This window comes from Athene cunicularia, assembly GCF_003259725.1.
Source record: "Athene cunicularia isolate RWA chromosome 4 unlocalized genomic scaffold, athCun1 chr4_part3, whole genome shotgun sequence".
NCBI classification, from domain to species: Eukaryota; Metazoa; Chordata; class Aves; order Strigiformes; family Strigidae; genus Athene; species Athene cunicularia.
In genome coordinates this window covers 9469811-9494265 of record NW_020799100.1, presented here as the reverse complement: position 1 = coordinate 9494265, position 24455 = coordinate 9469811, and the positions used below count along the sequence as shown (strand labels likewise).

Here is a 24455-nt window from a genome sequence, read left to right as displayed (position 1 = left end):
GAGAAAACATACAGTGATGGATGATGGCAAGAGTGAGGAAATGGCGTGTTAAAAGTTCAAGCACTCACTGTAGTATACACAGATTGCTACATACCCTCATGTAGATCTTTTGACTTCTGCATCCACTTTCATGTGAACTTTGGTAAAATATTAACACCTATAAGGAGAACTAGGATTAAACTGTTAATATTTGTACATCTCTTGTGTGCATCTAGTCATAATTTATTGGTAAGACAATTATTTTTCAGTCTGCTTAGCCATTTTTCTTAATTTAATGTTGTCAGAAGGAGGAAATTATGACAAAAATACTTCTTTTAAGTTTCAGCCAAAGTATTTCTATCAGGAAGCACTCATAAGCGAGGCAGAGCATTAGAAATTAAATAGAATATAACGTGGTAGAATACTGTCTCAGATGTAAGCATGTATTAGCTTTTAAATTTAACTCCTTGTCCTGGTCATTTTGTAGGGGGAGGAAAAAGGATGTGTGTACACTTACAGCTAGGTATTAACCCTATACTTACTTCTAAGAACAAGATCTCTTTAAAGCATCGGGAGCACTGGAAATCCAGACAATTTGGTCTTCAGAAATCTCAGTAAGGCTGAACAGAAAACTGAGATTGTGAATGTGCTGTTTCTCAATTCAGTGTTAGTATAATGTAACTGATGTGAAGAGACAGTATTGCTTTTACAAAGGGCTCATTTCTACCTTTAGATTTGTACACATCTCATTTTTTTAGAGAACAGCCTGTTTTTAAACATGGTATGAAAACTGTTATCAGCTTGCAGCAAAGCAAGTCAAAATTCTTGTCATCTTCCCCACCAACAGAGACCTGTTAATAATGCACATATCACTTAGATCCAGTAGTGTTTCTTAATTAAAAGTCGGAGAACAAAAACAAGAGACAGTGTGATCCAACAGATAAATTCTATGATGGAACTTCTGGATTCAGTCATTACTCCGCGGCCCTGAGGGGTAAAAAAAAAAATAATAATTTTCTTTTATGCCTTTATGCTTTTTGCATGTTTGAATTAGAATCTCTTCCAGGAAAGGATTTTCTGTACTGAGTTTATACAATGCCAAACGCCATGAGGCCCCAATCAGTTGGTTATAGGAAAGCAGTCTTTGAAAAAAACTCACCAACCCAACAAAAATACCTTACTGGGGCAGTAGAATGATTGAAGATTAATTGCTTTTAACTTATTATTTACCTCCAAACACAAATAGCAGATGATGTGTTTTATTTCAAAGGAAGGATTGTCTGTATGAAGCATACACTTGAAAAATAAACAGGACTTTCTATTGACATAATAGGATTCTAACACGCTTTATAAGTGGTCCAGAGTTACTACAATCAAGAGTATTTTCTTCCACTTCTGTAAATATCATCTACCCTATTTGAAGTCACTTTTCAAATTTTGTTTAGTTAATTAGGCTGCTGAGGCAGAATGACTCTTCTAATTCCTGCTTTTCTTTCCACATGCTACCTTTTAAGTAGGAAAACATGAGGCTGAGTAAAAAATGGTGGAAGTGATTATATGTGAAATGAACAGCAGAAGGGCAAGGAAACAGACTGAGAAAATGGAGAAAATACTTCGTCCATTACAAACTATTATTATAGTAGATGTTTAAAACATGCTATTTTTACATATATAAGCAGTTCATTTTTTTTAATGCTTTGGTGGCCATTTGGTAGCAGTGCTGATGGCTACTGTAATCACTTTAATAGTACTAGTTCTCACTGTATTACATACATGGCTGCTGTTTGTTTGACATATGACTTACAAAAGAGACTTTAACACTGTATCCTAGTTTGAATATTATTGTACTGTAGCTTGAGTCTCCTAAAACAAAGAGGCAAGATAGTCAGGAGCTCAGCAGACTTTTAGAGACTGGTACAGATGCACCCCAACTCTCATCCAAGGCAACATCTTGCAAACCTTTGAATATTTTAGGTAGCAGCTCACAGCCAAAGTATTTCCTTATTTTGTTTTTTGTTGTTGAGTGTTTTGTGGTTTTTTTTTTTTTAATACAGTAATAGCGCAGTTGTCAGGGCAGGGCAACTGGAAAAGTTAACCATGTATCTGAAATGCTTTTAAATTCAGTTTATGCAAACCTTATGAGAGGACAGATTGACTCTGTAATAAGATTACTGTGTCTCATTTTAGTTAGTTGTGTATGTCTGATTGTGCTCCCAAAACAGACAGACTGTGAGTGAAGTATTCTTTGAAACTTTATTTGTACTTCACCCGTGTGGGATATTCACTGTTCCCTGATTGTGGAGGTACAATTATTTCTTTGTTTGCTCTATATGGACTGGGCATTCCTTATGGAAGAACTGAGGTAATCAATAAGGATCACATTTCAATATGATGACATAAAAGCGTGTATTTTCTTGGGTGGCTTTTTAGTGTTTTTAAAAATATCTTATACCTCTGAGTGTGCAGATGAGCCTGAGAAAGGACCTGCCATATGAAGTTTGCTTAAAATATACTCTTCTGCTGATGCATAATTCTCTTGTGTGTCAGGTGACAGTCCTGTATTTCTGTAATGTGTGAATGTTTACATACAAATACTTGTGTGTGTGTGTGTTTCTAATAATTTTGGATCTTGTAAGAATAGGTGAGAAGTGAGTTATGTAATAACTCTTCAGGTAGGGTTGTCTTATTTCTGTTCTCAGCAGTTATTGATGAGTTATTGTTACTGTTTTCTACTGACTGTAGCATACATAATATGATACCTTCTTTAGTAATAGTAACTTACTGTCACAGTTCTATCTTCATCTTCTGGAGCCAGCAGCACCCAATTAGTACAGCCAGTGCAAGTGTTAATGCTATTTACTCGACCAGCCTTAGCAATAATCAGAGCTCTCGCTGCCTGAGGCCCCACTTTGTGGGAGCTCTTTCCTCTATCTCCTGGCACTGAGACTGCATCGTGCTGCTGTGTGTCCTGCATGCACCTACAGCTGCATCCAGACACGGGATGAGAGCAGGATGGAGCTTTTGTTTCTGATCTCACAGCCGCTGACAGTCTTGATCTATGCTTGCAGCCCTTACACTCCCAAACTTTATCCATGATTGGAATGGAAGGATGAAGCATTAGCGCTTTAGGATACATTCAGAGTAAATACTTGATGCCTTTCGGGAAAGTCAGATGTTGCAGATTGCTCAAGGTTCTGATCAGGTTTAAAGATCCGTGGGAGTGCTGCTCAAGATCTCCACACATGTCAGTGAAAACGGTTTCTATGTTGTTGCATACGGGTGTTCAAAGTCCTTACAGCTGTGAGGTTTCCTTTATGCCATGCTTATCATTAATGAGCACTGGTTTGTCTAGTCATTTGTTGCATAGCTCGAGCAAAACTCGGTGCCTATCAGAATATGAAGGTTCATGCCACAGTTTAGATGAATTAGCTGGTCATTTGAGGATTTTAGGAGAGGCACTGGGGAAAAGAAATCTTTTAGATCAACTTCTTAGACTATCTTTCATGTTGTTTACGTAGTCAAACTTTTTTTTTACCTAGAAATTATAAATTCTCCCACAGGTTAGTGGCTGACAGAAATTTGCAGTGTGTTCCTGGCTCTTCACACAAAACACAGTTAAAGGAAAAATATGTATTTGTTGGAAACTTCACTAATTCAGAGGTTTATATTCTACTTCTTATTGATTAAGCTTCAGTATTTAGTTATGTGCATCAGTGAGGTAAACCTGTTTCTATGATAAAACATCCTTGTATTCTTACACAATTTGTAGCATGTCTCCAAGCAAAACCAGAAACCTTCAGACCTTCTGTATCAGGGAACAGTTCTGAAATGTCATCAAGGAGCAAGAAAACTAATTTTATTAAACATTGTTAATGTAATTTAGTTTTCCAAGATAAGTCCCTAGGGTAAAAAAATAAGTTAAGCACATGCTTAATTTTAGCTGTTCAGTTAATCATCAAAATTTGCTGTTACTTCCACTGAAGCCAAACAGTAACTAGTTGACCTGTCATCATTTTCCTGGTCACTAACCTCTCTGTCAGTGGAAAAAATAATACAAATTTTCAAAAGGTTAAAAAAATTTGTAAATTACTTCTTTTGCCCTTTTTTCCACTCCATTACTTAACAGTTCATGCCTTGGATAAAAAGTCCTTTGCATTAGCCATTATTTCTACAAATTAATTTCATTTAGGTTCAGTCATTTTTTTCCTGGGCTTGTTTTTATGAGCAAAAATAATTATAATCTTCAGAGGAGTAAAAATTAGACCTTTGTGAATGAGATGTGGAAAAAACTCAATTTGCTTCCTAGGTCTAATTTCAGTATCACTTGGTTTTGTGAGCATAGAATAATGTATGAGATACAAATGTGGAAAAAGAATGATCATCACTGGTGCTGCTGTAGCTTACATCCTGCCCTCTATGGTTCTAGCATCCCAAGAGGTGGTGTCTCTCACTTGCTTCTCTCTGTAGTTTCGTCTCACACACCGGTGAATCACAGCTTGCTGCATGTGATTAAATGATCTCTATTGTAACACAAATCGAATAATACATGTCTGAACACTTTGCCTTTTTGAAAATTCATAGGATTAAATACCTAAAGTTCTTCTTGTTCACCTTTGCTCAGATTTTGACATCTACTGCAGTTACATGTGGCCGAGTACATCATCTGTTAAATCCCTGTTTTGATTTCAATCTTTGTGAAATTATTTAAGAACAAATATCTTAAATGTTTTTGGCCAACAGCAATGAGAAGACTTAAGTAGAACTTCACAATGGAGGCAAAATCCATAGTCATCGGTGTGGAAGGGATGACCTGCAATTCCTGTGTCCAAACCATTGAACAGCATATTGGGAAGATGAATGGTATCCATAACATTAATGTAAGTAATGCTATTGCTGTTTCTTACAAAGCTTTGCTCTTAGATGAGAAACCATGACGAAATGTGCACCAAGGGAGGAAAATATGTGGAAAGAGTATACTCAGCATGTTTCATGGTAAGCTGATGCTGGAAGTGCATTAGTGTATTTCTGGTATAAGAGAAAAACAAGTGCTTACTCTACTGCAATGGGAGCTAAGTCATTATCTGTTACTCCTAAGTTATTTTCTGCTTTACAGTTAATTCAGGGAAGTAATGTAAAAAAAAAGTCAAAAACAGGCAAGAACAGAAAATTTTTAAATAAGATAAAGCAAAAGCCCTAGAACTTACACTGGTGAAAAAAACAAGATGTCCTTGTCCCTTACGCTGAATAAGCCTGCGGGCATTTCTTTCAAACTGGTAGTACACAGAGGCCACTTGCAGAGGTTCAGAAGCATTTGTAGCCTTGAGGTGTCCAGTTAATCATGTGGTAGTTGACCCACTATGAAAAGTAAAGCAGTTTTGTGGTGATTTGTGAAATCCAGGTGACAAAGGATAGTCTTGCTAGCTCTTTCAGTCACTAGAAGTTTCCTTTCCTACATACTATCCATGAGGGAATGAGAGCAGAAAAAAACTGTAGTTTTGAACTGTTAACAGAGCTACGTTGTTTGCCCTTAATCAGTCTTCCTTGATATGACTTGATTTTTATTTTTTTTTCTTAGCTCAGAGGAGATAACAATATTTTGTTAGTGTTTTTCTATCATGGGCAAAAGACTGTAGAGTATTCCAGAGTCAGCTGATTATTCTTACACAAGACATCAATTTACAGTTGTTTTAATAATGGAAACAATGTAAAAGCTGGGAGATTCCTATTAGTTTTATAAACTAATTTGTGCTGGAAAGAACAGTTCTAACAATAGCAGCAACAGAAAGTTGCAGTTTAATTACTTAGTATCTAGGTTCTGAAATCATGCTGTAAAATTCTACAATGGTTGATTTTACTCTTAAAGAAAAGAGTATCTTCCTGGCTTCATCAAAAGATAGTTTCTATTTTAGTGGATATGTCTTAGATGAACACCTTCCTTCCCAGAATAGGGTACACTGTTGTAATTTGGGGGGCATGTGATTGCTACCTCTAGCTGATGTTGAAGGGCTTGTGGGCACCATTCTGTACAAAGTCAAATGATGCACTGTTTAGTACAGTTTCCTTTTGCCTGAAGTAGGCGTTCATGTACACACATGGAAATTTTTGGAGAACAGCAGTAACATTTACAAGACTCAAGATTTTTCATCTTCCTTCAACTTTAATGTATTTTTTATGTGATATGAGGCTGTGCTCTGACACCAGAACCTTGGATCACTGAACAGACTATTTTAGAAATAGGGATACTGCTCTTAACATCTGTGGCATGGTATGGTCAGATAAATTACTAGGCATCTTCAAGCATGAAGTTAAATGAAGGCTAAAAGCAGCCTGTGAAATAATACCCCCAGATAATCTGACTTCAGAATCTTCCCTTTCTCCCTTATTCTAGCAAAAAATTTGATCTCATCAACCTTGCATTTTATTGTTTCTGCTAATTTCTGAGAATATATAGATGATTTGATATAGGAGAAGGAGCAGAGAGTCATACTTCAACTTACTTGATAGTAATTATCCTCGTTACAGCATCAGAACTTCAATTTAGCCAGATCATTTGTTTCAGAAAAATCCCCAAGAATAGTAAAACAGGATTTTGTTTAGGGAATATGAATTAGAGGAGCAAGGAGGATGAATTTTAGATGGATGATACAGACAAATAGTGCTGCATTTAGGTTATTTTGCCTCCAACTACAATGAAACCAATAAATGCCCATGTTGCTAATGCTGCTAAAGCCTGTAATTGGGACAACAATGAAGAAAGGTGGTTCTTAAAATGATTTAACTGGTCAAATTTAATCATGACTGTGGTCTTTAGGTTGTACGTTTGCCCAGAGGAAAGATAGAATTGAATGATAATGTGTTGGGCCTCTGGCAGGCATCGACTTTCCCTTTCAGAAACTGCAGTAATTGTGTTTAATACATCATCAGTTGGGAGAAAATTAAATTGAGGATATTTGTACCATCTGATGTGAAAGGTTAGTACCAAATCAGGACAGTTCTGGATCACCAAAATATACAGAGAGGGAAAAAACCAGCTTTAATGTTTGTCATATCAAATTTCAAAACTGAATTTTGTTCTGTGAAGTCTGATGCACTTTACTGCTCACAGCAAGTTAACAGCCTGTGTGTAAGATGCCTAGAAATATTGGACTCCTTTCACTGCTACTTAAATCTGTGAGGTTTTTTTCCAAGAGTGTTTTCTTCCATCCTTGTAGCCTAAGGGTAATTACTACTAACTGCAGAATTGTACATGTGATTAGGATTTTTTTCTGTTTTGCTTTTGGGCTCTTTTGCTTTTGGGGCTTTAATTGGGTTAGTCATGATAATTCAAGAGACTTTGGCTCTGCAGATTTTATTAAACACATTGACGCTGTCTGATGTCTTAAGTAAAAGTGGCCAGACAGACTTGTAAAAGATTCTGAAATGGGGAGGAAGGTAAAATTTGTTCTTTCTAGCCAAGATGTTGCACAGATGAGGAAGTTACTTTATAGTGGCTATTGGTATGACTTTACTCTTCAAGGTGAGTTGTGATGGATAAAGTTGTACTGGACAAGTATTACTAATATATGCAAGTAAAAGCTATTTCTAGTTTCATGCAGGGTATTAGTTCTCATCTCTTAGTATTGCAGCTAAATTATTGGGTTTTTTTTTCCCTTGCAAGGTATCTCTAGAGGATAAGAATGCAGCCATCATTTATGACTCAAAACTGCAGACTCCAGCAACACTGCAGGAAGCAATATATGACATGGGATTTGATGCTACATTGCCTGATTCAAACCCACAACCTGTTTTACCTGACACTATTTTTCTTACAATTCCTACTCAGTCAGCTCTAACATCTAAACAAATTTCTAGTACACTACTAAAGAACAAAGGTATCATTGATGTTAAAATGTCCTCCGATCAGAAAACTGCAGTGGTGACCTTCATTTCTTCCATTATAAATGGCAAGCAGATTATCCAAATGGTCCCAGGAGTAGATTTAAATATCTCTGCACCAGAGGTAACGCCTGGAACTTGTGAAGATTCCAGCTGGTCTCAAGCAAGTAGTATTGTGCTGCGCCTGAAAGTAGAGGGGATGACCTGTCATTCCTGCACCAGCACCATTGAGGGGAAGATTGGAAAATTGCAAGGAATTCAGCGGATTAAAGGTAAAACCTTAGTGCATTTTTATATAAATTGAAGTTAACCGTGCTATTCTCTGATGGCATTGTGGAGATATGTTGGGTTTAAATTAGATAGCTTAGCGTGACAGCTACTCTTTGTGGTCCCAGGTATTTAGTTATGTGTTTAATTTGGACTAGAAGTGAAGAAAGGGGCCCAAATTGTGGTGAGGCTGCTGCTGTTACATTTGTGGCAGTATTCAGTGGCTGCTTTGTATTTTGTTAGGGAGCCTGGAGTAGTTGTGTTCCATAATTTTATTACCAGCTACAGAAATCTCTAATACCATATGCCTTTTTTTTGTATTGTAATTAACATGAGTTTTTATTTTCTGTTCAATTAAAAATTAATACTGACATATATGTGTTTGTATCTAAAAAACAAGACAAAATTATCTGTATTACCACAGATCCCTGATAAAAGCATAAATTTAGTAAGAAATAGTAATGTCATTTGTGAAAGGCTTGGGGCAATAGCAAAATACTGAGTAGTTGAAAACTGTTGTAGTACTAGACAAAAAATGATTGAAGAATTACATTGTTTGATATTTACCGAACCAATTAAATCTTCTTTCCATTGTGATTAACATTTCCGAGCATCGAAAGTATTCTTGGAAAGCTTTGACAAATCTGTTGCTCTTAGGGCAACATGCTTATTATGCTTAGGGTAGTAATGCACACTTTTATTAATTTTCAGTATCCCTGGACAATCAGGAAGCTGTTGTTGTCTACCACCCTCATCTAATTGCAGCAGAAGAAATAAAACATCAAATTGAAGTTGCAGGTTTCACAGCATCTGTCAAAAAGCAGCCTAGACCCCTCAAGCTCAGCACTGTGGACCTGGAAAGGTTGAAGAATACACAGACCAAAGGCTCTGAGACGGCTCTGAAGGAAAACTCAAATGTGAATGATACAAAGACAATTGTCTTCAGAATTGATGGCATGCACTGCAGTTCATGTGTCCTCAATATTCAGAGTACCGTATCAGCACTCCCATCTGTAACAAGTATAGTAGTTTCATTAGAAAAGAAAACTGCTATTATAAACTATAAGCCAAACTTAATTAGCATAGACGTCCTGAGAAAAGCCATAGAGGCCGTGTCTCCAGAGAGATTTAAAGTCAGCCTTCCTGATGAATATGAAAATGTAGCACTTTTCCCCATGCTGGCATCTCCACTGAAGTCTGCTCATACAGCTCTGAAGGATGCTAGCCAGCCACTTACTCAATTTGTTGTGATAAATATTGAGGGAATGACTTGCAACTCTTGCGTGCAGTCCATTGAGGGAGTCATATCCCAAAAGGCAGGTGTAAAATCTATTCGTGTGTCTCTTTCAAATCGTAACGGGACTATAGAGTATGACCCTCTGCAAACATGCCCAGAAGACTTGCGATCCTCAATAGAGGATATGGGATTTGATGCATCTTTATCAGGTAATGACATATTAAACTTTTAATTTTAAATGGATTGTGCAGTTCTATTTAGTATTTGGTACCACTCAAGATGAAATTTAGCAGTTGTACTTGCCAAGAGAAGCTTTATATCTTCGCTGTCAGTTAGATAATTAATGTGCACTTTCTTTAATACATCAGATTAATTAAAAATGGTTGAGATGCCTGAAAACATAAACATGTCAGATAAATACTGATGTTTGAATGGTGCTCCAGTTTGCTACTGTATAATATTCATAGCATGGAATTTGAGCTTCACTAGCTATGAAGAATGTTATGGATTGCTGCGCTGAAGTTTCTTTAATTGCTAATTATCAAAGACTTGGCTCCTGTGGTGTAACTAGTGAAGGGATGTTTAACCAGGCTCAGGAGCGACAAGAATCTGAAAAGTGTGGACATCACTGAGGTAATTAAAATGATGCTGTTGAGATAACCCTGGTAGTCAGCTCAGCACCACCCAGCCACTCACCCCCACGGTGGGATGGAGAAAAGAAGGGTAAAAGAATGAAAGCTTGTGGCTTGAGATAAATATAGTTTAATAGGTAAAGCAGAAGTCGCACGTGCAAGCAAAGGAAGGAATTAATTCATTACTTCCCATCAGCAGGCCATTTGCAGGAAAGCAGGGTTTCACCAAGCGTAACAGTTACTTGGGAAGACTAGACACCATCACTCCAAACAGCCCCCTTTCCTCCTCCTTCCCCAGCTTCTGTTGAGCTTCATGATGCCATATGGTCTGGGATGTCCCTTTGGGCAGTTGGGGTCAGCTGTACCAGCTCTGCCCCCTCCCAACTCCTTGTGCACCCCCAGCCTCCTCGCTGGCGGGGTGAGCATCAGAAAAGCTGACTGTGTGAGCACTGCTCAGCAGTAACTACAACACCGGTGTGTTCCCAACACTCTTTGGTTATAGATCCAAAAGATAGCACCATATGAACTACTACGAAGAAAAAACCCTGTCACAGTCAAAACCAGCGCAGATGCTTGCTTTGATGACTGGTATGCTAAAAGTAATTGCACAGTAGGAGCAGATGGCTAGATAGTAGAATGCAGAAGACTTATGGTGAGAATACAGGTGAATATTAATAGGAAGAAAGATTTCCTGAGGGGGCAGGGAAGCTCTATTTCTTGATTCAGTAATCAAGAAATACAGTATGTGAGCTATTCTGTGGCAATAACTGAAATGGTCAAGTGCTCCCATTTAATTCCTTTTATACTGCTTCTGCTTAAACATAGCTCCTGAATTGCTGTAAGAAGCTGTAGTTTGAGAGCAACTAATGTTGCAGTGCTGAGGTTTAGCTTACAACATACAGAAGAGGACAAAGAATGTGCAATAGAACAGACAAATATAATGAGGAAAAACAGTAAGTTAATTGGTGGCCTAACCCTTTGTCTTGTTTTCTTTTGCTTACTCTTAATTGACAAACAGATGGATGAATTTGATAGACAAGGCATATACAATTGCCATTTTTTTGTCTAAATTTACCACATGTATTTATGGCTGGTGTAGTACCAGCTCATACTTCATTGCAATGGCTATTCATAGTGTCACGAATTGCAATCTCCTTTTCAGCAAAGGCAGAACTACCTGTGGCAATAGCTCAGCCTTCACCTGAAGTGCAGCTGGAATCTCAAAAAAACGAACCTGCCTCCAAAGTGTCGCCAACCCACCTTGCTAGACAAGAGACAAAGACTATATCAAAGTGCTATGTCCAAGTCACAGGAATGACATGTGCTTCATGTGTAGCCAACATTGAGAGAAATTTGAGAAGAGAAGATGGTAAGATACATGTCAGTGTAATTGTTAAATTTCTAAGCATTTCTTTCAGAAAATCCATCTAGCTTTTGTACAGCGTTTTTAATGGGTGGAATGTCAAGACAAATACCATTGCTGGTGTATTTGGTGGGTGAGAACATAGGATGAAAACAGTGTTCTTCCTGCTTTATGGGCATGCTGGCTAGAGACTGCCTTCACAAAAGCAGGAGTTGGAGCACTCCAGAGAGAATGTAGGGATCAAATACAGATCCTTTTAAAACTAAAACAAATCTTTTCTACAGGAGGGACATACCCAAATCTGCAACTTTAAGGCAGGTGCATGTGTGCCTGTATTAGGTAGGGAGTTATTAGAGAGGGACAGTATTAATACGGATTACAGAGACAAAGTTAATTTTAGCTCTGTGAGTCAGGACAACTATGTCTGTCTTCTGTCACTGTGATGATTATATTTGCAGGAACAAATAGTTGCATGACTGTGATGTAATGAAGAGCCATTAATGTAAACTGTGTTTAATTATTGTAATGAAGACAGATGTGTTCCAAGTTAACCTAGAAAATGGATGAACTTAAATCCTTTTCACTTAGGGTACAGTAGGATTGCACATTGTTAGATCTACCCTTTCTCATACGTGTTCTCTCTTGAAGAAAAAGCTTTTAGAAATGGTAAATGCGGATGGGGAAATATGCAGAACTGTATTTTAGAAGAACTTCTTTTAAGTAAAAATAGATCACCTTTTAATGTATCATAGATTGAATGTTTGTAATTAGACTGTTAAAAACATGCAACTCGTGGAGTAATACTTCCATCTGTCACACCTACACTTAGGTGTGTTTGTTGCATTGTTGGTGTATCTTCCAAAAATGTGATGTTTTTCTTTATATATACCTGCAATATAGTATCTTTCTCAATTTCAATTGATTAAATTGAAATTGATGGCTATTGTGCCATGTTACTGCAATCATGTTACTGTAAATGCAGTGTTTTTCTTAAACATGATCTGCCATTCACACGTTTTGTTTTCTAGGAATACATTCAATACTTGTTGCCCTAATGGCAGGAAAGGCAGAAGTGAGGTATAATCCTGCTGTCATACACCCTTCAGCTATTGCAGAGCTCATACGGGAGCTGGGATTTGGAGCTACCGTGATGGAAAACTGTGGTGAAGGAGATGGAATTCTGGAACTTGTTGTAAGCTAGTAATTAAAGTCAAACACCCCCATCTTTATTACTTCTATCTATTGGATATGCTTGTGTAAGCATCCACTTCCTAAAGTGTTGATCATATAATAGAGCTTAATTTACAAAAAAATTAAGTATAAGGGTACATCAGGTATGTATCACAGGCTATGTTTTGTCCTGAAACCTGTGCTGGCTCACTACTACCTACTACTGCACAGCAAGTTGGAGAAGTATTCCTGTGGTTTTTTTGATTACTCTGCCTATTGCAGGAATTTTTTTTTTTTTTTTTTTTTTTTTAAAAATGTGTAGCTGAGTCTAGTTCAGTGTACCCCAGCTCTGAGCTTGAAGAGCCAGCAGAGCTTAATAACCTTGTCTCTATGGTCTGCTTCTTCTATTGTGCTCTCATCCTTGACTAGAGAGCTCCATCTCATCACTTCAAACCCCAGAAATATGCAGTAAGTAATTCAGGATAATCATAAGCATATTTTTCTTTTCCTACTTTTTAAGATGAATTCACCGAATAACTTGTGATTTTGATAACAGGAAGGAACTTCTGTTTTACAGGTGCGAGGAATGACATGTGCTTCTTGTGTACACAAAATAGAATCCACCCTTATGAAGACTAATGGTGTTTTGTACTGCTCAGTAGCTCTTGCAACCAACAAAGCACACATTAAATATGATCCTGAGATTATAGGTCCTCGAGATGTTATACAAGTGATAAAGGTAAGTTTCATGAAGGCATCATGTCTCTTAAAAGACCCATTGTCCTTTGAAGAGTTACATACCCTAGAAACAGAAGGGAAGATTATTAAAGGAAAAGGACCTGTCTCTCTTCTTCCGTCTGCTGCCTTCTTAGTGCAGTTTTCTGCAGATAATATTGGTGTTCTGGCTCAAAAGCAATTCTCTGTTATGGCTTTGCCTAAGTTTTTAAACAGAAATACTAGGAAAGCCAGGTTATGGTAGAGAGTTGATACCAGCTGTAGGTTTGTGGAAAAATAAAGCACATCCCTGAGTACTGTGGCAGGGGAGAGGTAAAATAAGTTGCTTGGTTTTCTCCCTCAATTTCTCTAGTTACCTTCTTCAGGAATAACCAGTTTGGAAAGCCATGTTTTAGAACAGTGTTTTAATCTTCTAGAAAGGTTGTTTTCTACATCAGATTGCTTTTCCCTGTTTGCAGGGTAACCAAAAATAGTAACAATCATATCAGAAATGTTTATAAAGTAAATCAAATGTAAGGCTGGCACTATCAATAACTGGACAATAACTTTATAGAAGAAAAAAGTGTCTTTTAAAACTGACTTGTCTTTTTTTATTATTATGCTTTTTTCCTTAGGATTTAGGTTTCACTACTTCATTAGTCAAAAAAGATAGATCTGCTAGTCATCTCGATCACAAACAGGAAATAAGGCAGTAAGTATTCCTGAACATGCTTAGATCCTAGAAACATCTTTTTAAATCAACAGTTTAAATTTATTTTTTTTTGTGAGTGTGCAGACTTGCTAGCTAAAATCTTACAAAGCACTTGACTGCAAAAAAATTTTTTTTCTTTTTTTTCCCTTTTTAAAATCTGAGGTGGAAAAGGTCTTTTGTTGTGAGTCTCGTTTTCTGTATTCCTGTCATGGGGCTGATGATTTACATGATGGTTATGGACAGTCAACTTTCAGATGCTCACACACATCACAACATGAGCAGTGAGGAAATGGAGGCCCTTCACTCCTCTATGGTCCTGGAATACCAGCTCCTACCAGGATTGTCTGTTATGAATTTTCTGTCATTTTTACTGTGTGTCCCTGTACAGGTAAGTGGGAATATGACAACTCCTAATTTTTTGAGCTTAAACACTCAAAATGGAAGGTGGTGAAGAAATTAAATTTGGAAAGTGACTGTAATTATGCCCATTCAAAATGTTTTTGAGGAGGTTGCTATGTGCTTCTGCTGTTGCCAAAATAAGTGGTGCTAGGGATGGTTGTGGGCAGGCGGGTCAGTGCAGAGGTGCTCTGCAGGTGGGCAGCCTCTGAAGCACCACCTCTGCATGAGGTGAGAAGATCTGAGAGTACTGTGGCAGAGATCATAGCCCTTGGCTAGAGCTGGGATTTTGTTCAGAAGGAGGTGGAGAAGGCAAATAACAGAAATAAAATTAGTGACTCCCTCTCTTACGGAAATGCTGGTGCTGTGTGTTACAACTGTGTGTATAAGATGCAACTGATGCTCTTGTTACAGATGTTTGGAGGCTGGCACTTCTATATACAGGCATACAAAGCACTGAAGCACAAAACTGCAAATATGGACGTGCTCATTGTTTTGGCAACCTCCATTGCATTCGTCTACTCGTTTGTTATTCTTCTAGTTGCAATGGCTGAGAAAGCAAAAGTAAACCCTGTAACTTTCTTTGACACACCTCCTATGTTGTTTGTGTTCATCTCATTGGGCCGGTGGCTAGAGCATGTTGCAAAGGTAAGGAAAATAAAAGCCCATGATATCTACAAGCTGGAAGACACTAAGAATCATTTCAGAATATTGTGTACCTTTAAAAAAAAAATTCCATGAAAAAGCTTTGTTAGGTTCTTTTAACCTTCTTTGTTTTAAAATCATCTTCAGTAACTGAACTAGTAAAAATATGAAATGACTTAATGTAAGTCTGTTTGCAGAAAGTATTTTCTTAATAGGGTAAATTGCAACATATGCAGTTGTCATTTACCCGGCAATTTTTTTCAATAGCATAGTCAGAAAAATATGAAAATTATTATTCTAGGGTAAAACATCAGAAGCACTGGCACGACTTATTTCATTACAAGCTACTGAAGCTACTATTGTTACCTTGGGCCCTGATAACGTTCTTTTAAGGTATCTTGCTTTGTCAATTGCTTTTTCTGTTCTTTTTTTGTTGTTAATATGCTTAATTCACAGACAAATGTTACCATTCTGTAGAACTATGAAGCCAATAACTACAGATTTGCCAGTTATAGATGTTAAAATGAAAAAAAATTAAGACTGCTTTGATTTATTGGAATCTTGCTAATTTTTGCTGTGATAAGAAAATAAGATGATTTTCTCAACTGTAATGTTAATAAAACTATGATAAAATAATAGCACTCTTTAGAATGGCCTTTCTGACAATTTTTGCATACATTAGTAATGTCAACAAATGGGATTATGCTTTGTGTATAGTGACAATTCCTTTTGCCTGAGTAACTCCAGTTAACAATCTCTTTTTTTAAAAAAAACACTATACATCACTCTAGTGAAGAGCAAGTTGATGTCGAACTGGTTCAACGCGGTGACATTGTCAAAGTGATCCCAGGAGGCAAATTCCCAGTGGATGGTCGTGTTATTGAAGGACACTCTATGGTAGATGAATCTCTTATCACAGGTAAGCATTTGCTTTTTTTGCAAGTGTAAAAATGTTTTTCTTTTCCTTTAAAGGAATCTGAAGAAGGGAAGTTGAAGCTGACACTCTCCTCCCTCTTCTAATTGAGTTGGTAGCTATTACAATATTGCTGAAAAATATAGCTTAGTATCTGTTGTTGACCTTTCCTTAGGTGAAGCGATGCCTGTGACTAAAAAACCTGGCAATACAGTTATTGCAGGTTCTATTAATCAGAATGGATCACTACTGATTTCAGCAACCCATGTCGGAGCTGATACAACTCTTTCCCAGATTGTTAAACTTGTGGAGGAGGCCCAGACCTCAAAGGTAGAGTATTATCAAATCAAGTATTTGAGGTTTGTCTTATCATTTAGGCATCAGCATACCAATCATTTGAAGAGTGCATAAAACTGTTCAGATTTGAAGTTGCATAATGAAGTGTCTTGCTGAATAAGGACTTTGATATGGTCTACTGCTCCAAATTTCATCATCTGATTAAGTAAACATGTAATTATAAAGTGTGGTATGCTGAATGGGCTGCAAACAGAAGCTGTGATTTTATCTCTGAAGGCACAGAAGAGAGTAAGCATAATGTTGCTGGATCTGACATGTGTTTCTCCTTCCTAGGCTCCTATCCAGCAATTTGCAGACAAACTTAGTGGCTACTTTGTTCCTTCTATTGTGGCTGTCTCTGTGGTTACCCTTTTTGCCTGGATTATAATTGGATTTGTGGATTTTGAAATAGTAGAAAAATACTTTCTGGTAAGTAAGTGTCCTTAAACATCTTCTGAAATATTTAAAAAATAGATAGCCTACAAGTCTATTAGACTGCAGTGGTTCCCTTTCTGAGTTAACCTTGCAGTCAGTTGCTGACTATAGATACTATATTACTGTTATTGCACTGTATCGCTCCTACATTTATACTTAAAGAAAATCTGCAGTAAGTGATCAACTCCTGAAAGATAGTATTAAAAAAAAAAAAAAAGATAATTTTTAAAAAGTAAATACTCAACAAAAATACATCAAAATTTCCCAATTTCCATTCCTTCTCTGTGGGCAATAGAAGTCCCTTGCATCACAAGTTGCAGTTCTTCATCTAGTTTTGTTAGCATAACTTTGTGTAAATTCATCTTTGAAATCAGTGGAGATCATTTTCATTACAGATGCCAGAGGAGGATTGGGATCTTAATTTGTACCATAGAGTTGTTTAGATCACAGGTTTCTTGGTTCATTACTATTTCTGATTAGCATTTATTACTTTTCAGGAAAGCAATCTTCATATCCTCTTTCTTTGTTATTGTGTATATATTGTTAATAGAGTGTCTTCTATTACATTACAGTGTAAATGAGTTATAGCATGTGGTACCTTATTTAGGAAAATGTCCTGTAAATAAAACAGATTGTGGGTATATGCAGTATAGAACAGAACTTAAGTCATTAGTTGATTAGTCATTAATTTAGTCGTTAACCTTAGGTTTTGCATAATTTGCCTGTGCTTTACTTTTTAATATTAATACTTTAGTTTACATATTTGCAGATTTTTTTTTAACATCGCAAGCAATGTGTAGTTGAATGCATTGTTTCTGTTGTTCAATTTCTTCTATTACTAAAATAAACTTCTGTCACTAGGGTTACAATAAGAGCATTTCTGCAGCCGAAGTGATAATCCGCTTTGCTTTCCAAGCCTCTATCACAGTGTTGTGTATTGCATGCCCCTGTTCTCTGGGATTAGCCACCCCAACAGCTGTGATGGTTGGTACTGGAGTAGGAGCTCAGAACGGCATACTGATCAAAGGAGGAGAGCCATTAGAGATGGCCCATAAGGTAGGGAATGTGGGTTATTGTTACAGGAACTGTAAAGGCTGGTATTGGTGGCATTTTGCCAACTGCTGCCTGAGCAGATCATTACGGGTACATCAGTACATGTTAGTAAGGGATGGATGATCAGCACGTGTTAGTAAGTTTGGTTAAATTGGGTGGTTTTCTGAGGAAGCTATACATTAAAGCTTTGTTTATTGAATGAAGTCTTCCTGTTTTGCTGCAGGTAAAAGTGGTTGTATTTGACAAAACAGGTACTATTACTCATGGGACTCCAGAAGTGATGCAAGTGAAATTTCTAGTGGAGAGTAATGAGCTACCACATAATAAAATGCTGGCGATAGTGGGGACTGCAGAGAGTAATAGCGAACATCCTCTTGGAGTTGCAATAACAAAATACTGCAAAAAGGTAAGTTATTTATACAGGAAAAGAGTAGTTTGTGTTACGAAAGAACCTCTCTTCCAGTACTTAATATGTGTCACTTAGAAAGTAATTGATGTATTATTCAGTTGGGAAAGCTGAAAATTGTGGAGTCACATAAATCACTTAATACCATATTAGATGCACTGGATACTCAAACTTTTTGATGATTGATTGAATATTTCTCTGCTCCGTTAAGAGTTGGTTTAACTGCACTTTATTTTCTGGGGTTTGTAAATGCAGCATGCTTTCATACACGTAAACATTTTCTCAGTTTGCATCCTTTTTCTTTAGGAACTGGACTCAGAAACCCTTGGGACATGTACAGATTTTCAGGTAGTTCCAGGCTGTGGCATTAGTTGTAAAGTCACCAATATTGAAGCATTACTCTACAGGAAAAATAAAATGGTTGAAGAAAACAATATTAAAAATGTGACACTGGTGAAAATTGAGGAAAATACGGACGAATCAGTGCAGCCCGCTCTGATTATTGATGCTGAACGACCAAGTAAGCTAACTCTGGCTTGTAGAATAAAATAAGTTATTTTTACTTTTGGGTCTTTAGGATCCTTAAGAGTGAGGCCACTTTTTTCTGCCCTGGAGAACTGGACTTGCGTAAAGGCACACGTAAAATGGTTGGCAATTAGTTTATTTTCACACATCACTCAGGACATTGTGATTAAATACAGCCTGAAGTTGCATGTTGAATGTGGGGCTGGAAAATCATGTAGGAATTGTCTTTCACCTCTCTGTTTTTACTTTGCTTCATCCCAAGTTACTATTTGCTAGCCAAAACGTGTATTTGCACAGCTGAGTGGTTTCAGTCAAGAACAGTTCATTGTTAGATCTTTCAACTATATTGAGTTGTTACATATAAATTAGAAGCACTGAGAAAAGGGACTTGGTCCTTTACTGTCCTTTGACCTGTGATTCTTGGTCCACTGACATGGTAACTACCTGTTATTGAAGAAATATGTTCATTTCTCTCTTTGTCAAGAATGCATGAAAAGATTGGCAGGATAGAAAGTATTGAGAAAGAAAAAAAATCTTTCTGTTTGGATTCTCTGTAATGATATTTCAGCACATACTGGGAGAACCTGTGTAGAATTAGCTGGAGGGAAGCTTCCTGGTTATCCATACGATGGTAGGATGTTATTTTCTTCCTTCAGCTACTATGAATTCTCAAAAATACTCTGTTCTCATTGGGAACCGGGAATGGATGAATAGAAATGGCCTCCTTGTTAAAAATGAGGTTGATAAAGCCATGATGGAACATGAGCGGAGAGGCCGCACAGCAGTTCTAGCAGCGATTGATGGTAAGTTCAGTGCTGTCTTTTTTTTTTTTATTATTCAGAGGTTGATTTGTCACTATTTAAATAGAAAGTAATAAACATTCATGTCACATGAGTTATACCTGAAATAGAACGATAGGATGAAAAGAGATCATTAGCTAGTTTTATAACACTTTCATTGAGAAAGACGTCTTCCTGCCTTTCCTAATTGACAGGAGATTTGGACATAATGCAAAGACTTCAAAGAGAGCAAAGGGGAAGAAAGGTGAAAAAAGGAGGGTTTTGGTGGTTGGTCAGTCTGTGCTCTATATTGTCATAAACTTTGCTGCCTTGATACCTGCTCTCATTCTGCTTTTTACTGTCGATATTACTGTTTCTGCAATTAGTCTCATTGGGAGGAAAAAAATACATTTTTTTCATAAAACAATAAAGATGTTTATTACAAACTCATTCTTTCCTTTTGTTCTTTTAGGAATGCTTTGTGGCTTGATAGCTATCGCTGATACTGTGAAACCAGAAGCTGAGCTGGCAGTCTGCACTTTAAAGAGTATGGGATTAGAAGTTGTCCTAATGACTGGTGACAACAGCAAAACTGCAAGATCTATTGCCTCTCAGGTAAGCTGTTACATGTGTGTTTGGGTTTGAAGCTTGCTACAGCCCACTTAAAGGAAGCATGTTGTATTGTGTATTGTATTGCTTGTGGCTGGCACAGAACTGGTCTGTTGTGAAAATTGGTAATGTAAACAAATTCAGAATAAGGAGGGGAATGAAAGAAGCCTTTTTCAATGGAAGCAGCATCAACTTTGAACTCAGAGCTATTTTCATATCAGATGGGTTTGGTCTTTAGCTCATGAGTGATAACATGGGTTTCAGCCTTCCTGGTCACATTATTAAAGTTAGAAGCTTTGCTAGCTAGTAGAAAAGCTGCAAGACAGTCTTCTACTTTCTCTCTCTTCAGGTTGGCATCACCAAAGTGTTCGCAGAGGTTCTTCCCTCCCACAAAGTAGCCAAAGTGAAACAGTTACAAGATGAAGGAAAACGGGTGGCCATGGTTGGAGATGGTATCAATGACTCCCCAGCTCTTGCTATGGCCAACGTGGGAATTGCTATTGGCACGGGTACTGATGTAGCCATTGAGGCAGCTGATGTGGTTCTAATTAGGGTAAGAAATAAGAGTGCTTAATTAAAATAAGATAAGAGGGGTTAGAAGGCTCGGGGTGTCTTGAATGATTCAGACCACTGCTGAGATGTGCAACCTTCATAAGCCAGGAGAACTGGAGCAGAGAAGAGGTCATCTTAATCATGTTTGTTTAGTGTGGTGGTAATTATCCTATGAAGGAAACTTCCCCATTTTCTGGGTACTACAAATTTGGGGGTAATTGAAGTTTGAGAGTGAGCAAAGGAGGAAAAAGTGACCTGACCTTTGGCAAACATAAATTATATTTCAGTAACATACCACAGTACTTCCAAGGTTATTGTCACTTCTTCCTACATATCAACAACACCTTGACAGAAACTGTGGTCAGTGTCCAGAACTGTACTGTGTGGTGCTGTATACATTATTGGGATTATCATGACATCTGGAATAAGAGTGGCGCTGATTGTATGGGCTCTATGCAGACGAACTAGAGCAGCCTACAGAATAGTTACTACATAGTCTGTTACATCCAGTTTATGGTGGTTAGCTTTAAAATGGGAGTATGTGACACTACGTGTATGCTCTTTTTTCTCTTTTTGAGTTCTCCAGTAAACATATTAACTTGCAGGATGACTTGATGGATGTGGTAGCAAGTATAGATTTATCGAGGAAAACTGTGAAAAGGATCCGTATCAACTTTGTCTTTGCTCTAATTTATAATCTCATTGGAGTTCCCATAGCTGCTGGTACGTGAATGTTTCCCTTCAGGAATAATATTGTGCTTAGTGAGTAGAAGATTGCGGTGATGTAATGTTGTGTGGAATAGTATCCATTTTCTTTATTTCTGACTGTCAATAACTGCTGAGTTCCCTGCCTGAGGACGTTGTAGTGGTATATTTGTGAGCTGTCCTCCTCCCTCATTATGGCTATTATAGGTATGTTCAGGTTTATTGAATGAGCCTGATCCTATGAATAAGCAGTTTACTGCAGGGCAGGCAAGACCTCTGAATTTCAGGCTGCATATCCAGCTGTATTTACCTGTAGGTTCTAGCAGACAATAAACCACAAATATTTATATATTAAATATTTGTCATTTAACACTAAACTAAAATCCTATTTATTAACATACTGAAATACTACTAAAATTAGACAATCTACATGGCATTGTATGTGTTAATACATGAATAATGCTGTGTTCTTGCTCTGAACTTACTGCTATCTTATTTTTCTAGGTGTCTTCCTGCCCATTGGTTTGGTTTTGCAGCCCTGGATGGGATCTGCAGCAATGGCTGCCTCCTCTGTTTCTGTTGTGCTTTCTTCTTTGCTGTTAAAGATGTGAGTGTGAACAATTCTGTGGTTTCTAATTTGGATTTGAAGCTCAGGCCTTTGAGTTGCAGAAAATAAGTGTGGGACTATGACAGATATCACAGCTTTTTGAAGAACAGTTCAGGCAGCAGGCAGATCTCTGTTTAGCAGCGGTTGGTTTCGTTCTTGCTTGAGCAGTCAGTTGGTCCAAAGCACTTCAGACAGTAATATTTAAATGTCATGTGAAGAGAAAAAATGTACAAATCAGAAGTATGTTCAGAATGGAAAATTCCTTTGTATATTTGTGAGAAATCTTGTCAGGACACACAGGCTTTTAAGACAGTGCAGCTGTAAACCCCGCACTGACACTGGGGATTGTTGCAGTAAGTAAACCAAGCTGCTGCATTTGTCGCTGCATTATTTTTCCTTACTCTGCAGTTAGGAGTAGTGTAGCATTGGGCTGGGAATGGTATCTTTTGCTATTTAGTTAACACATGAGGTTTCAGAAGGAGTCTGCTGGATCAGTCACTGGTGGGATGGACGGTCCCAGAGAGTGGTGGTCGATGAAGTTAAATCCAGCTAGCAGCCGGTCACAAGTCATGTTCCTCAGGGCTCAGCGTTGGGACTATTTCTGTTCAGCATCTTTATTGATGATCTTGATAAGGACATAGAGTGTGTCATCGCTAAGTTTGCAGATGACACCAAGTTAAGCAGGAGTGTCGATCTGCATGAGGATGGGGAGGCTCTACAGAGAGATTTAGATAGATTGGGTCAGTAGGACAGTGTTAATGGGATGAGCTTCAGCAACACCAAGTGCCAGGTCCTGCACTTGGGCCACAACAACCCCATGCGTGGCTACAGGCTGGGGGAGGTGTGGCTGGAGCTGTGTGGAAGAGAAGGATCTGGGGGTTCTAATTGACAAGTAACTGAACATGCGCCAGCAGTGTGCCCAGGTGGCCAAGAAAGCCAACGGCATCCCAGCTTGTGTCAGAAACAGCGTGACCAGCAGAAGGAGGGAGGTGATAGTCCCCCTGTACTTTGCACTGGTGAGGCCACACGTTGAGTGTTGTGTCCAGTTTTCGGCACCTCAATAAGAGAGACATACTGAGGTGCTGGAGCAAGCGCAGAGGAGGGCAACACAGCTGGTGAAGGAAGGAGCTGGGACTGTTTAGTTTGAGGAAGAGAAGGCTGAGGGCAGACCTCATCACTCTACAACTACCTGAAAAGACATTTTTGAGAGGTTGGTGCTGGTCTCTTCTCACAGAAAATTAGTCATAGAACAAGAGGGAATGGCTTTAAACTGCAACAGGGGAAGTTCAGACTGGACATTAGGAAAAAAATTTTCCCAGAAAGAGTGGTCAGACAGTGGAATAGGCTGTCCAGGGAGGTGGTGGAGTCACCATCCGTGGATGTGTTTAAGGGTCGTTTAGAGATGTTGGGGGAATATGGTAGAGTAGGGCTGATGGTTGGACTCAGTGATCCCAAGGGTCTTTTCCAACCTGAATGATTCTGTGAAGGAGAGTAGAAGAGTTGGTAAATGATAGCCACATTTGCCCACTCTCACTAGATACATTTTGCCAATATGTTTTGCAGATGCTCAGCACCAACGAAGAACTTAAATACTGAGTGATGTGTGTCAGCTTTACCCATTCTTCTGCATCCTGGCCAAGAAGCACTGAAATAGCTTCTGGTTGTATAGTAGCCTTGCAAAATGTGAAACTTTCATCACTCATATAATTGATCAAATTATAAATGTCTCTGGCTTGTGCATCATCATAGCACATAGGCTAGTTTCTTTCCATATTTTAGTGTACTTTACTTTAACCTGAGATGTATTGTCATGTATTATCATTTTTTTGTTTTTCCCTTCCTTAGGTACCAGAAACCAAGTTCTGAGAAACTTGAGTTCCGGGCCCGTGGCCAAATGAGACATAAGAGCCCATCAGAAATCAGTGTCCATATTGGAATTGATGAGACTGGGAGAGGATCTCCTAAACTGAGCTTAATGGATCGAATCATCAATTACAGTAGAGCCTCTATAAATTCTCTCTTTTCAGACAAGCGTTCAGTGAACAGCATTGTCCTTAATGAACCAGATAAGCATTCACTTTTGGTGGGAGATTTTGGAGAAGATGATGACACAGCATTATGAAAGCCTTGACCCTTCCCTCCCACCTCTGCTAAGAAAAAAAAAAAAACCAACAACAAACCCTGAAGCAAAATGAAAAAACAACCAAAGGAGCTGTCTAGAAGTCCGTGCATGTACTGATTGTTTCTGGGGGACTTTGCAGATGTATTTCTTCTTTAATGTAGAAGGCTAGTTCTTGCAGTGACATTTAATTTTTTGCAGGATCTTTTTTTGTTTTTTAAAACTAGACTTACCAAAAAAATGGTGCAGAGGCTGCTAATGCTTGCAAATAGGGTCATGTTATCATTCCATAAAGCTTGCAGTATAGCATTTTTTTGGCAAAATACAATTAAGGAAACTAAGGAACCAGAAACTTATTTTCCAGCCTTATAACAGGCTTCTTTATGCATAGTCAAGTTTAGTACTATGTTAAAAAATTATAGATTA

General features: G+C 38.0%; 1 protein-coding gene across 2 annotated transcripts in view; it reads left to right on the top strand.

Annotated features, from left to right (window-relative positions):
- ATP7A (ATPase copper transporting alpha) overlaps positions 1 to 24439 on the top strand; it is a 27917-nt gene extending 3478 nt beyond the window's left edge. For both annotated transcript variants that reach the window (XM_026848493.1, XM_026848495.1), the window contains exons 2-23: positions 4720 to 4856; positions 7637 to 8126; positions 8833 to 9567; positions 11153 to 11359; positions 12382 to 12545; positions 13101 to 13262; positions 13873 to 13949; positions 14112 to 14337; positions 14760 to 14993; positions 15292 to 15383; positions 15782 to 15909; positions 16079 to 16233; positions 16534 to 16668; positions 17536 to 17730; positions 17951 to 18133; positions 18440 to 18653; positions 19315 to 19461; positions 19910 to 20052; positions 20396 to 20599; positions 21204 to 21321; positions 21808 to 21910; positions 23756 to 24439. In XM_026848493.1, coding sequence (XP_026704294.1) covers positions 4749 to 4856; positions 7637 to 8126; positions 8833 to 9567; positions 11153 to 11359; positions 12382 to 12545; positions 13101 to 13262; positions 13873 to 13949; positions 14112 to 14337; positions 14760 to 14993; positions 15292 to 15383; positions 15782 to 15909; positions 16079 to 16233; positions 16534 to 16668; positions 17536 to 17730; positions 17951 to 18133; positions 18440 to 18653; positions 19315 to 19461; positions 19910 to 20052; positions 20396 to 20599; positions 21204 to 21321; positions 21808 to 21910; positions 23756 to 24032 — 4497 coding nt within the window. In that variant the 5' untranslated portion in view covers positions 4720 to 4748 and the 3' untranslated portion in view covers positions 24033 to 24439. The remainder of the gene's footprint in view (positions 1 to 4719; positions 4857 to 7636; positions 8127 to 8832; positions 9568 to 11152; positions 11360 to 12381; positions 12546 to 13100; positions 13263 to 13872; positions 13950 to 14111; positions 14338 to 14759; positions 14994 to 15291; positions 15384 to 15781; positions 15910 to 16078; positions 16234 to 16533; positions 16669 to 17535; positions 17731 to 17950; positions 18134 to 18439; positions 18654 to 19314; positions 19462 to 19909; positions 20053 to 20395; positions 20600 to 21203; positions 21322 to 21807; positions 21911 to 23755) is intronic.
- The last annotated feature ends 16 nt before the right edge of the window (positions 24440 to 24455 follow it).